The following is a 13,847-nucleotide window of genomic DNA, read 5'->3' on the forward strand; positions in this document are numbered from 1 at the left end:
GTGTCCAAGGAACTATATGGAGACAGGACACCCAGCTCCGTAGAGCGATTCCACCGGAGGAACATCTGCTGGTTACATTAAGGTACGTTACAAATCTAAACCCAATGACAGTCCAAATTTTTTGTTTTCAGACATGTATGTTTTGGCTATTTACCTATCTTTCCTTAGTGTAAACACACCATAAATAGAATAGATTGTAATTTTTTTTGTTTCTGTTTTTCTTACAGATTTCTGGCAACCGGAGAGAGTTTATCATCCCTCCACTTCCAATACCGGCTTGGAATATCCACCCTGTCCGGAATAGTTGCGGACACCTGCCGGGCTTTGTGGAATGTACTCTGGGATGAGTTTATACCCGTACCAAGCGCGAACATGTGGCTTGAAATAGCTGAAAAATTCTGGAGTGTGTGTGATTTCCCCAACTGTTTAGGAGCAGTGGATGGAAAGCACATCCGCATTATCAATCCTGCCAGAACAGGATCGGAGTTTTTTAACTATAAAAAATATTTTTCTGTTGTGCTCATGGCAATAGCTGATGCAGACTGTCACTTCATCGCCGTGGACATTGAAGCTTTTCGCCGTTGCAACGATTCCCAGACTTTCAAGAACTCAGATATGGGCCGGCATGTGTATGGCAAAAATTTCAATTTTCCCCCGCCACAACCTCTCCCCAACACTCAAGGTCCACCGCTGCCATTTGTTATGGTTGGGGATGAGGCCTTCCAGATGTGTGAAAACCTACTGAAGCCCTATTCCTGTCGGGACTTGAACCACACTAGAAGGATCTTTAACTACAGACTGACCAGGGCCCGGAGAACAGTAGAGTGTACCTTTGGCATTCTGGTCGCTAAATGGCGCATTCTTGCATCAGCCATAAATCTAAAAGTGGAAACAGTCGACGAGGTGGTCAAAGCCTGTGTGGTTCTCCACAATTACATAATGACTAAGGAGTGACCCAACATTGAACTGGATGAACCAGTTGCACACCCACTGCCCGATTTCCAGCATCACTCGCTGCGGTCAACTAGAAGAGACACTATGAAGAGCGGCAAAAAAAAGGGTGGTGGAGTTATACTCTACATAAACAATGGTTGGTGCAATCAGGGGCATGTGACTGTAAGGGAGCGCCATTGTTGTCCGAACATTGAATTGCTAGCTGTTGGCCTCAGACCTTACTATATTCCTAGAGAATTCTCGCTTGTTATTACAATAGTGTTGTACATACCACCAACTGCAAACCATGAGGCTGCAGGTGAAGTGCTGTCAGGAGTCATTGCCCGGCTCCAGATGAAACACCCCAACTCGCTTACTGTAATCTCTGGGGATTTTAACCGGGCTAAAATGTCTACTGCCTTACCTAAATTCTATCAATTTGTTAAATGTACAACACGTGACAAAATTACGTTGGACTTACTCTATGCGAATGTCAAGAATGCTTATTCATCGTCTACCCTGCCGCCCTTGGGGAAGTCTGATCACAATCTTGTACTATTGTCACCAGTCTACCAACCTGTTGTTAGTACACAGCCTCCTAAGATTAAATCAGTTAGAATGTGGAATCCAACAAATGAACAGGCTTTACAGGATTGCTTTCATCTTACAGACTGGGATGTGCTGCTTGGGACAATGGACGAGTATACAAATGTTAATGAAGTGGTTGGTAGAGTGACTGACTACATTAACTTCTGCACTGATATGTTGGTGCCGACTAAAAAGATTAGGTGTTTTGCAAACAACAAGCCATGGATAACAAAGGAATTGAAGCATTTGCTCAACAGGAAAAAAAAGGCATTTAAACTGGGTGACAAAGAGGAAATTAAAATGATACAGCATGAATTGAAGCATAAAATAAAGGAGGCCCAGGAAGCCTTCAGAATTAAACTTGAAAAGAAACTGTCCCACAATAATACCAGAGAGGTTTGGGCAGGAATGAAATTACTGACTGGGCTTAAGCTGAGGCTTGAAAATGATCCAGGAACAATGGACAAGGCTAATGAGATGAATGAGTATTTCAACAGGTTCAGCAGTACATGTGTAATGCAAACTGATAGTGGATGGGAACTGGGTGCAAATTCTGCAACATCGATATTGGAGGATGAGCAGACCTATTTTAGAGTATCCGAAAATGATGTGAGGAGGCAGTTTAAGTCACTTAACATTGGTAAAGCTGCAGGACCAGATGGACTCAGCTCACGTGTCCTTAAAGTGTGTGCAGACCAGCTGTGTACTGTCTTTACGCGCCTATTTAATGGAAGTCTACAAACACAGAGGGTACCGGTGTTATGGAAAACTTCCTGTCTGGTGCCGGTACCCAAGACTTCTTCTCCTGTAACCCTAAATGACTATCGTCCTGTAGCCTTAACATCTCACGCTATGAAGGCCTTGGAAAGATTAGTGCTTGCTCACTTAAGACCGAGGGTCAATGCTTTTATTGATCCCCTTCAGTTTGCTTACCGACATAGATTGGGGGTGGATGATGCTATCCTTTCTCTGCTACATAGGGTACATTCATTTCTGGAGAATGACGGAGCCACGGTGCGAGCGATGTTCTTCGATTTCTCGAGTGCATTTAACTCCCTGCAGCCACTTTTACTACACAAAAAGATGACTGATATGAAGGTGGAGGAGGGGATGAGAAATTGGATAACTGACTACCTATCAGATCGGCCACAGTTTGTACAGATGGGAGCAGTGGTGTCAAGCAGATTATTGAGCAGTGTAGGTGCCCCCCAGGGAACGGTGCTTGCGCCCTTTCTATTCACACTGTATACTTCAGACTTTCAGTATAAATCTGAACTTTGCCATCTTCAAAAATTTTCGGATGACTCTGTGGTTGTGGGATGCATTAGGGGAGATCAGGGGGATGAGGAATATAGAAGGGTGGTGTCGAATTTCGTGGATTGGTGCAATGGTAACTATCTGCAGCTAAATGTTAAGAAAACCAAGGAGTTGGTGGCCAACTATAGCAGGATAAAGTTGGAATGCTTACCGATCACTATTGCTGGTCAGGAGGTAGAGCAGGTGGAGAGTTACAAATATTTGGGGGTCCATTTGGATAGCAAACTGGACTGGAGATGCCACTCAGAGTTTGTCTACAAGAAGGGGATGAGCAGACTGTATTTCCTAAGGAAACTGAGGTCTTTTAATGTGTGTAGCAAAATGTTAGAAATGTTCTACCAATCTGTGGTGGCAAGTGCCATCTTTTTTGCAATCACGTGCTGGGGTAGTAGTGTGCGGGCCTCTGATGCTAATAAGCTGAATAAGATTATTAAGAAGGCAAGTTCTGCTGTGGGCTGCAATCTGGACTCTTTTGGGGAGGTAGTGGAGAAAAGAACTCTGAGAAAGTGTATGACAATTATGAACAATAATGCACATCCATTATATGAGCTATTCATGAGACAGAAGAGCACCTTCAGCAACCGGCTAATACTTCTGAGGTGTAAGAAGGAAAAATATAGGAAATCGTTTGTGCCAACTGCCATGGGAATGTACAACAATAACATTAGGGTTAAACCACCAAGGTGAATGTCTACTTCCTATTCTAATGTATAATGTTCTTCTGTCAACAAACTGTCATGTCAACTATGGAATTCCTTTATGATTTTTATGATTTAAGTTGTGCTGCTGTGATACCATAATTTCCCACGGGATCAATAAAGTGTATCGTATCGTATCGTATCGTAACTGTAGCCATTGGTCACATGCGGGACCAATTTGCTGCCTTTTTTGATTCAGATATTGGACGACTGTCATGGCAGGACAATGTTGTGTAAATGTCCTGTTGTAATTATATCTGTACCAGAAATTTTCTACAATGATAATAATATTTCTCATTAATAAACTTTAGTTTTGTTTGTGTTGACCATCTATCCTATCTTTTTCCTCTCCAAACCAATGTTGTCCTGAAACTGGCAGTATTTGATCTGTATTTAATATCAGTTTTTGTAATCCAAAGCCAGGAGTGGGTGATAAAGGCAGAGGTGCTAGTTATTATGTTAATATCATAATTTACCTCTAATTGTTCCACTCCTTGTTTTGGTTTACAAATACTGATATAAAACACTGGCCAAATACTGCTAGTAATGGCAGCCATGTTGCTTTATTGGTAAGCTTGTTGACGTCATTGCGTCATGATTCTCTTCTCCTGTATCCATTGAACACAAACTGAAGAGACAATCACTGTCACACTATCGATACTCATCAAGTCAGGTGTCAGAAATAATGAATTCATGATAAACATATACAGGCTCATGAATTCACTATTTCTGACACCTGTGCAGGTGAGCATAGATATGTAGCGTGTGACAACCATTGTCCCCTCAATTTGTGTGTAATAGATAATGTATAAAGAAGAGAAAATGGTGGTTATACAAGGCAGTTATCTACTCAACAGGTCAGGTGTCATAACTAATGAGTTTTTTGACACCTGACCTGTTCAGTAGATGTCTGCACTGTATTTCCACCATTTTCTCTTCAGACTGCCACACTAGGCACAGACAAAAAGAGATTATGGAGATACATGTAATATTTTTTTGCCCACCTCATATCTGTATACTAAAGACACACAAAGCTGAAGTATTTTTATTTTTAACTACTGGAGATATGATGTGGGCCAAAAAGTAAGAGTGTGGCGATGTTACTTGGCGCACGGTGTGTGTTGCCGGCGGAGATAGACACAATAAACCAAACAGAATTTTTGCAAATCAAACTTTTTTTATTTTGTTAACAACTGAAAAAAATTATTTTTTACTGCGCCGGCTTGGGGTAGAGTGATGTAAACGGGTGGTGTGAAGAACTGAGGCCTGGCTAACCGTGGACGACGCAGAGCTGGCAGGAGAAGGGGCAACGAAACTAGAAGGGTCTGGAAGTTCGGGGATGGGGCTTGACACATGAGAGGCTTGAGACGCACTGGAAGGGTGAGGCAAAACTGACATTACAGACACATTGGTAGGTGAAGGGGGAGGAATGCTAAGAGTCCTCTGTTTTTTTTTCTGGGTTTTTTTTTGGGTTTGCCTGGTTGGGGGACGTCTTGGTGGGCTCATATGCCGTGGCTTGGTGGCGAGTGACCTGTAAGGGTCCGGCTGCACTGTGTCAGAGTCCATATTGCTCGTAGAGCGTGCAGCCGTGCCAGAGTCCATAGAGCTTGGAGAGCGGAAGGCCATGCCAGGGTCCTGCTGCATCGTGGTGGGGGCGGTACAGAAAGCCATGCCATGGTCCTGCTGCATCGTGGTGGGGGCTGTACGGAAAGCCATGCCTGGGTCCTGCTGCATCGTGGTGGTGGCGGTACGGAAAGCCATGTCTGGATCCTGCTGCATCGTGGTGTCAGTTGAGGAGGTCCAAGCAGAAGCAGCGGTTGTCACGGTGGTGGCGGTGGGATGTCCAACTGCACTCGTCATGGTGCTGGCGCTGTAGTGGAGTCCGCCTGTGGAAGGAATTGAGGTGGCCGTGCAGTGGTATGCAGCAGAAGTCGGCATTGAGGTTAATCGTGACAGTGAAGGCACAGTTGGATATGCCCCCACTGTCTGCTGGAAATACCGACTCTGCTGCATAGCCTGCACGTAAGCAGCATTGCAGGCCTGCATGACACTCAGCTGGAGATCAGGAGTAAGGTGTTCCGACATGCCCTGCTCAATTTGGTTAAAAAAATGATGAGCTGGCCTCTGGAGGTCGACTTTCACTTGATCAAGGCTTTTGGTGACCTCCTGGATACGGGCATTCAAGAGGTTATGTGAAACATCCATTCGGTCACCTAAAGCCTTGATTGCTTCTTGTAAAACCGAGCTCACGTGCAAAAACTCGGGCATGAATGACCTGTCCGAAGCCCTCTGCCGCTGCCGGGATGAGCCCCAAAAAAAGGGGGCAGTGGAAGAGGACTGTGAAATGGGAAGACCTGATGGACCAGCTCCCTGGTCTCCAGTTAGTGTGGAAGGCCCACCTGCTGCTGCGCTGATGGATGGCTGGGACGGGTCCGTGGCTGTCAGATGAAGGACCACTCCAGAAGCTGGGCCGACAGTCGTGCTGTATGTGCTGTGAAAAAAGGAAAAAGAAAATTAATACCAAAAATTAACCAGACGCAAAATCCTGTGGAATTTAAAAATACAGATTATGGCAATACAATACAACCTAAAGCATATGATAAATACTTACATTCTCTGGGCAAGGACCGGTCTTAAAAATGCCAGAACGTGATGGTACTTCTATGTTCGAATCCTTGCTCCTGAACCACTGGGAACACGACTCTCTTGACGCAGGTCCTTGTTGAAGCGGTCCTTCATCGAACGCGAACGTGTTTTTACTTTGTCCACTGTTAAAACCAAAAACATTATGTTCAGAAAATTGACTTTTTGCCATGCTCAGCCAACTGTGTGTGATGAGAGAAACTCCGGAGAGTTTCTTTCATCACACACAGTCGAGTGAGCACGGCCAAGGTCTCTGCTGCTTCACACTGCAGTGCAATACTTACCAAATGCACTTCGAACCCATGTCGTGGCGTTGTCCCAGCCATCCCACATCTCTTGGGCCACCTCATTCCACAACTGCCGGATCGTGGTGTTGTTCGAGTGCAGTGGATCCTGGCTGTCCCACAACGGGATTCGCTCCTGGACCAGGGTGATAAGTAGGTCATTGTCTATCAGGTTATCGTCCCGTTGTGAAATCTAAAAATTAAAGAAAGTCATTAAAGTTTGCTCAATTACATAAGGAAAAGAAAGAAAAAAGATGCTGAGAAATGGCATGAATAGGAAAGTCCAGATACAAAAGAATTCCAGAAGGAAAAAGTTTAGAAATACGAGTGGAAAGAAAGGAAGATTCAAGAATATTACACTGAGGACAGTTAGCCTTGTATACGTACCCGCTGCCGTCTTTCCACCGGACCTTGACTCCGCTGCTCCTGCCCTGTCTATGCCTCAGTAGAAGAGCTCTATAAAAAAGGAAAAATCAAATTGTCACATGTGTCGATGTGACAGTGAATACTTACCAATCTGACGAGGCAAATACCTCACTGACATGCTCCACTTCCGACTGTCATGGCTGAAACTCCTCACCAGATGAAGAATCCGAAGATGACATTCTGATGCATGTAGAAAGAAAAAAATGGCAGAAATTAGGACATGTAGAGACAGAAAATAGAAAATAAAGGCATTGGCTAGGTTATACTCACATTCTTCTGGGTCTTGTCCTCCAAGATGTGGCCTGTCCATGTCTCTTCGGCTTCAGAGTCTGGTGAGAAGTGACCTGCAACTGTCCACACCCTCCCTTTTATCACCTTGATGGTGGGGGGTGGCTTATCAGTGTCTAGGCATTGTTATCTTAATTGAAACGCATGCGTTCAAAAACGCAACCAAACGCATGTGCTAAAAAATGCATGCGTTTACATAGACAGCGATACGTTTTTTTGACGCAATCGAACGCATGCGTTTCCTTGCGGCAAAAAGACGCCTCTAGAAATTAATACATGTTGCATTTCCGTGCCAAGATGCAAGCATCGAAACGATGCATGCGTCGTCAAACGTGGCCAAACACATACAAAAAAATGCATGCGTTTTTAAATACAGTGGGGCAAAAAAGTATTTAGTCAGTCAGCAATAGTGCAAGTTCCACCACTTAAAAAGATGAGAGGCGTCTGTAATTTACATCATAGGTAGACCTCAACTATGGGAGACAAACTGAGAAAAAAAAACCCAGAAAATCACATTGTCTGTTTTTTTAACAATTTATTTGCATATTATGGTGGAAAATAAGTATTTGGTCAGAAACAAAAAATCAAGATTTCTGGCTATCACAGACCTGTAACTTCTTCTTTAAGAGTCTCCTCTTTCCTCCACTCATTACCTGTAGTAATGGCACCTGTTTAAACTTGTTATCAGTATAAAAAGACACCTGTGCACACCCTCAAACAGTCTGACTCCAAACTCCACTATGGTGAAGACCAAAGAGCTGTCAAAGGACACCAGAAACAAAATTGTAGCCCTGCACCAGGCTGGGAAGACTGAATCTGCAATAGCCAACCAGCTTGGAGTGAAGAAATCAACAGTGGGAGCAATAATTAGAAAATGGAAGACATACAAGACCACTGATAATCTCCCTCGATCTGGGGCTCCACGCAAAATCCCACCCCGTGGGGTCAGAATGATCACAAGAACGGTGAGCAAAAATCCCAGAACCACACGGGGGAACCTAGTGAATGAACTGCAGAGAGCTGGGACCAATGTAACAAGGCCTACCATAAGTAACACACTACGCCACCATGGACTCAGATCCTGCAGTGCCAGACATGTCCCACTGCTTAAGCCAGTACATGTCCGGGCCCGTCTGAAGTTTGCTAGAGAGCATTTGGATGATCCAGAGGAGTTTTGGGAGAATGTCCTATGGTCTGATGAAACCAAACTGGAACTGTTTGGTAGAAACACAACTTGTCGTGTTTGGAGGAAAAAGAATACTGAGTTGCATCCATCAAACACCATACCTACTGTAAAGCATGGTGGTGGAAACATCATGCTTTGGGGCTGTTTCTCTGCAAAGGGGCCAGGACGACTGATCCGGGTACATGAAAGAACGAATGGGGCCATGTATCGTGAGATTTTGAGTGCAAACCTCCTTCCATCAGCAAGGGCATTGAAGATGAAACGTGGCTGGGTCTTTCAACATGACAATGATCCAAAGCACACCGCCAGGGCAACGAAGGAGTGGCTTCGTAAGAAGCATTTCAAGGTCCTGGAGTGGCCTAGCCAGTCTCCAGATCTCAACCCTATAGAAAACCTTTGGAGGGAGTTGAAAGTCTGTGTTGCCAAGCGAAAAGCCAAAAACATCACTGCTCTAGAGGAGATCTGCATGGAGGAATGGGCCAACATACCAACAACAGTGTGTGGCAACCTTGTGAAGACTCACAGAAAACGTTTGACCTCTGTCATTGTCAACAAAGGATATATTACAAAGTATTGAGATGAAATTTTGTTTCTGACCAAATACTTATTTTCCACCATAATATGCAAATAAATTGTTAAAAAAACAGACAATGTGATTTTCTGGATTTTTTTTTCTCAGTTTGTCTCCCATAGTTGAGGTCTACCTATGATGTAAATTACAGACGCCTCTCATCTTTTTAAGTGGTGGAACTTGCACTATTGCTGACTGACTAAATACTTTTTTGCCCCACTGTATATAGGAAAACACGACGCATGCGTTTATATGCGTTACAAACGCATCGGCAAAAAACGCAAATGTGAAACCAGCCTTATTTGGTCACTATAAGGTGGTAATATGTAGTCTGGTCATGGTATGACAGTATTAGTCCCTTGTATGTGGTATTATTGGTCATTTTAAGAAATGCATGTGACTCATTCCCTTAAGGAAAAATAAATAAAAATATACCGAAAAAGAGTATTGGATATTTTAAGAAATAATATTTAATAGGTTAGAGTAGAGTAGGGCACTGCCAAAACAGTCTACCTTGTCATGGTGGCGGCTGATGGCATATGTGATCTGGTGTTCGATGGGAACTATTAATATGCGATTGGTGAGGTTGTGGTGCAGAATTTGAGTTTTTCCAAGAGTGGACTGTGGGAGACTATGGAAGGTTCAAGGGGTGGAGGCGGAGCTGGGGTCGAGTTGGGCGGAGTTCCAAAGGGGCCATAAAATGTTGCCAGTATGGAGCCCTGAAAGTCCTAGTGGCAGCCCTGGGTGCAACACCACCCGACTTCCTTAAGGACTTCTCGACCACTTGGTACCTTGCCACTAGGCCAACCAGGTCGTCCGCATTACGAGGGTCTCCCTAGGCAACACAGATCTGCACTGGCTTAAAATGGTAGTGAACAAATCTGTCCATGACAATCCGCTCAACCATCTTGGCTGGAGTGGACGACTCCGGCTGCAACTACTTTTGTGCAAGATGCAGTAAGTCAAACATTTGAGAGAGATGGGGTTTGTCACCATAATACGCCCAGTGGTGAACCCTTTTTACTTTGACCGACATAGTCACTCCCACACATGCTGATATTACAGTTTTTAACTTGACATACTTCTGTGTATCTTGTAATGCCAGGTCATAATAAGTAGTGTTGAGCGATACCTTCCGATATTTGAAAGTATCGGTATCAGATTGTATCGGCCGATATCCGAAAAATATCGGATATCGCCGATACCGATACCAATACAAGTCAATGTGACACAAATATCGGAATGTATCCTGGAATAGTTCCCAGGGTCTGAAGGAGAGGAAACTCTCCTTCAGGCCCTGGGATCCATATTCATGTAAAAAATAAAGAATAAAAATAAAAAATATGGATATTCTCACCCCTCCGGCGGACCCTGGACCTTAGCAGTGTAACCGGCAGCCTCCGTTCCTAAGAATGAGCGGGTGAAGGACCTTCAATGACGTCGCGGCTTGTGATTGGTCGCATGACCGCTCATGTGACCGCTCATGCGACCAATCACAAGCCGCGACGTCATCGCAGGTCCTTCACTCGCTCATTCTTAGGAACGGAGACTGCCGGTTGCAGCGGTTACAACCAGGGCGCGTCTGAGGGTGAGTATATTCATATTTTTTATTTTTATTCTTTATTTTACACATAAATATTCATCCCGATCCTGATTCCCGATATCGCAAAAATATCGGAACTCGGGATCGGAATTCTGATACCGCAAATATCGACCGGTACCCGATACTTGCGGTATCGGAATGCTCAACACTAATAATAAGCCTTTTGAGACTGGCCAGTTAGACAGGGGACTAGCACTTCTGCCCATTGCTCTCGCAGTAGCTTCTCACACTCTGCCACCTGTTCAAAAATAGTCAAAAATGGCTCCACATCATCCCGTGTGGTCATCTTTTGCATGGCTCATCTTAACACTTTCCAGACTTACAAGTCATCACCGGGACTTGGGGAAGGGGTTGCCGGTCTCCCACCAACGGATTCTGAGAGGAGTTCATTCTGTCGTTGAGCACCTCCTGTTGCTGTCGCTGCTGTTGTTGGAGCTGCTGCCCCAACAGTTTATTTGTTTTCTGTTGCGTCAGTTGCTACTGTTGATTTACTTGCTGCTGCTGTTGGACCTGGAACACATGCTTGATAAGTTCCCCCATGCTGTCTGACGTTGTTCCCTGGCTTATGGCCACCTTTACCCAGGAAATGCGGTTTGTCTACAGCCGTTACCAGTGTTATTGGATTGTTGCCCTCATTCGAAGCACCACCTGTTGTTGAAGAGTTCACTCAGCTGTACACAAAGGTAGACACAGGAACACTGAGTCTTTAAGTTCTTCACTGGTTTATAATATACATGCGGTATAAACCATGGTGAAGTAAAAATAAACATGGTCCTTTGGGCAAAAACAGGAAAACAAAACAAACTAGTAACACATTAAACACTTGCTATGTTGCTATGAGGAGCTCCTGGAATCACCTCTATTGCAGTCCTGTCAGTAATGAGCTGTCTAGATTGGAGTTAGTCCTGTGAGGACTGTGATCCAGCAACTCCACTTTGGTCAACTCAGCACTCAACAGTCCAGAGTGGAGGCTCCGGCGAGATCCTCACTACAACTACTCCATTCTAGAGCAGAGCAAAGTACTACAGTGCGCAGGCGGATGGAAAGGTCAAAGTGATCCAGCGCATGCGCACTGTAGTACGTTGCCTTAGGCAGGGAAGAGGAGTACACCTGCGCAGGAGCGCGATGCAGGGGAAAGTGTGTGGATGACATAGGGATGCATCATCCACACGAAGCAAGAAGGAGGACGACATCGCAAGAAGAAGGGAAACGCCGGGCCAAGACCAATGAACACCCCTCGGACCGGACTGCCACGCAGATGAGTATAATAAAAGGACTTTTTCTTTCTTGCAGGTCAGGTTTGAGACATACATACAGCATTATAGAATGCTGTATATTGGGTCTGAAAAGTGGTAGTTGTAACTCATATTGGTCAAACCTGGTGACAGGTTCGCATTAAATTTGTAGTCTACATCCCCCTCCTGCTGCTAACACTGAGTGAAGGCAGGGGGAGAACAAACAGCTGGTGCATTCAGGAGTCTGCCTAATGTACCGTATATCAGGAAAGCCAGATATGTGAAGCAGGTACACTGCAACAGAAAAATGATATATTTTTTAAAAAATAATTTAATTTAAAAGTTGCTAAGCTTCGCATTTAGACAAATAAATTAGCAATAATAGAAATCAATGCAATATGTCCATAATTTTAAATATCTAAAGTCCCTTCATGAGCAGTTCTCGAAAAAAAAATCCTATAGCCCATTCTTAGTTTCTACTTTCTGTGCACTTATGAGATTTCTTAGCCCAAAAGTCTGTCCATGTATTCCGTAGCACTTCTCCACCATAATGATGCACTGTGATAAGTTTCCTAAATTTACAGTGGTCGTAATCTAATCTGTAGGTGTTAAATACACCTCGAGGGGGTTCACTAAGTGGAATATGGAGCTCATACAAACAAATTCCGATAAAAGAATCTTCCATGGGGATGACCCTAATTTCTTGGGCGACATCATAGATACTTTTTGCCATATCAGCTGAAAACACATATCCAGGACCTTTGCAATAGGGGGGGTAGGTATCATTTGGATAGATTTCCGGAGGCACATACCACTTATAAGCCTTGTCCCTTAAAGGTCCAGTATTCTTGGCAATATCTCCAGTGAAGTAATTTGTACGAACTGGTAAGTCTGGATAAAGAAGATTATGAATCAGGTAGTCTACATTAAGAAACATGTCGTTGTCTATCTTCATGACATAACTGGCAGAAGGACAGAATTTGGTCACCCACTCCATACCCATTAAAGTTTTCAAGGTCAAATTGTAATAGGTGTCCATGAAGTCTTGTTGGATGATGTCCCCAAAGATCCTACTTTCCTCCTCTAACATATCCTGGACTCGCTCTGGAACAATCTGGGGTAGACCTACTAGAAATATCCTAACCACCTCAACATCATAAATACTTTCATTGCCCCAAGTTTCTCGGATTGTGTGTCTAGACTCCACATCCTGGGACTGTACAAGGACCATTAAAACAAGGAAAGGCTTCTGGTTTTTGCACTTTTCTGGCTGGTTAATGATGAACCTGTATGGAAATGGGTACGGAGGGGCCAGTGGGTGCTTGAACGCTGGATAAGTCAAATTATTCACAGGCTTTTTTCTCTCTTGTAATTTTTGAGAATTTTGAGTCCATTTGTTGATTATTTTTATTTTGCCTTCATAGCAGACGAAGTACCCGAACATGAACATAAGGATCCCAAAAGATAAGGGTAGGAATATCCGGAAGCGCATTCGGATATTCATGTTGTCCTCCAAAGATCAAATTCTCACCAGAATTTCGGTAACAATAAGAGAAAATGAAAAGAAAAGCTATCGAAAAAGTTTGCCAGTAAATTTCACAGCCCAATATTATATACAGTCCAAGCTTTTACATGTTAAGATGAGCTGTGGTCAGTGGCATAATGAGACTTGTGGGACTGAGTGCAATATCTGGAAAGTAACAAAATATGTCAGGCCCAAAGGGAAAAGCCTGACTTCAAGCTGCAGGGCCCGAATGCGAAATCTGTAAAGTTTTGTAAATAGCCTCTTCATCTTAAGAAGTTCTCCATACTATTTATGTGAATTTACAAAATTATATTGTTCTCTCCAGTCCATTTCTAGTTTGTATAAAAATGTTTCAATTTTCTTAGCCCTTCTGAGGTTTTTCAGCCCACATGTCTCACCACATTTTCCCTATATCTTATCTATCATAATGGACAACATTCTTAAAGGGCAACATCTTTTCATTCCCCACGCTTGGCCCCGAAAAAAGAAAAAATCTGATACTGACCTTCCGTGTCAGGACTATTTCCGCGGTGTTGGCACTCGCGATCCC

General features: G+C 43.8%; 1 protein-coding gene across 1 annotated transcript; it reads right to left on the reverse strand.

The window, feature by feature from the left end:
- Positions 1–12,129: 12,129 nt before the first annotated feature.
- On the reverse strand, positions 12,130–13,570 carry LOC138674337 (beta-1,3-galactosyltransferase 2-like). Its single transcript, XM_069762195.1, has one exon. The coding sequence runs from the start codon at positions 13,274–13,276 to the stop codon at positions 12,242–12,244; it is 1,035 nt and encodes a 344-aa protein (XP_069618296.1). The 5' UTR covers positions 13,277–13,570; the 3' UTR covers positions 12,130–12,241.
- Between the last annotated feature and the right edge of the window lie 277 nt (positions 13,571–13,847).

Source organism: Ranitomeya imitator, chromosome 4, assembly GCF_032444005.1.
Source record: "Ranitomeya imitator isolate aRanImi1 chromosome 4, aRanImi1.pri, whole genome shotgun sequence".
NCBI classification, from domain to species: Eukaryota; Metazoa; Chordata; class Amphibia; order Anura; family Dendrobatidae; genus Ranitomeya; species Ranitomeya imitator.

Bases quoted from the DNA above. Each gene is read 5' to 3' on its own strand.
- LOC138674337 (XM_069762195.1), bottom strand. From the start codon at position 13,276: ATGAATATCCGAATGCGCTTCCGGATATTCCTACCCTTATCTTTTGGG.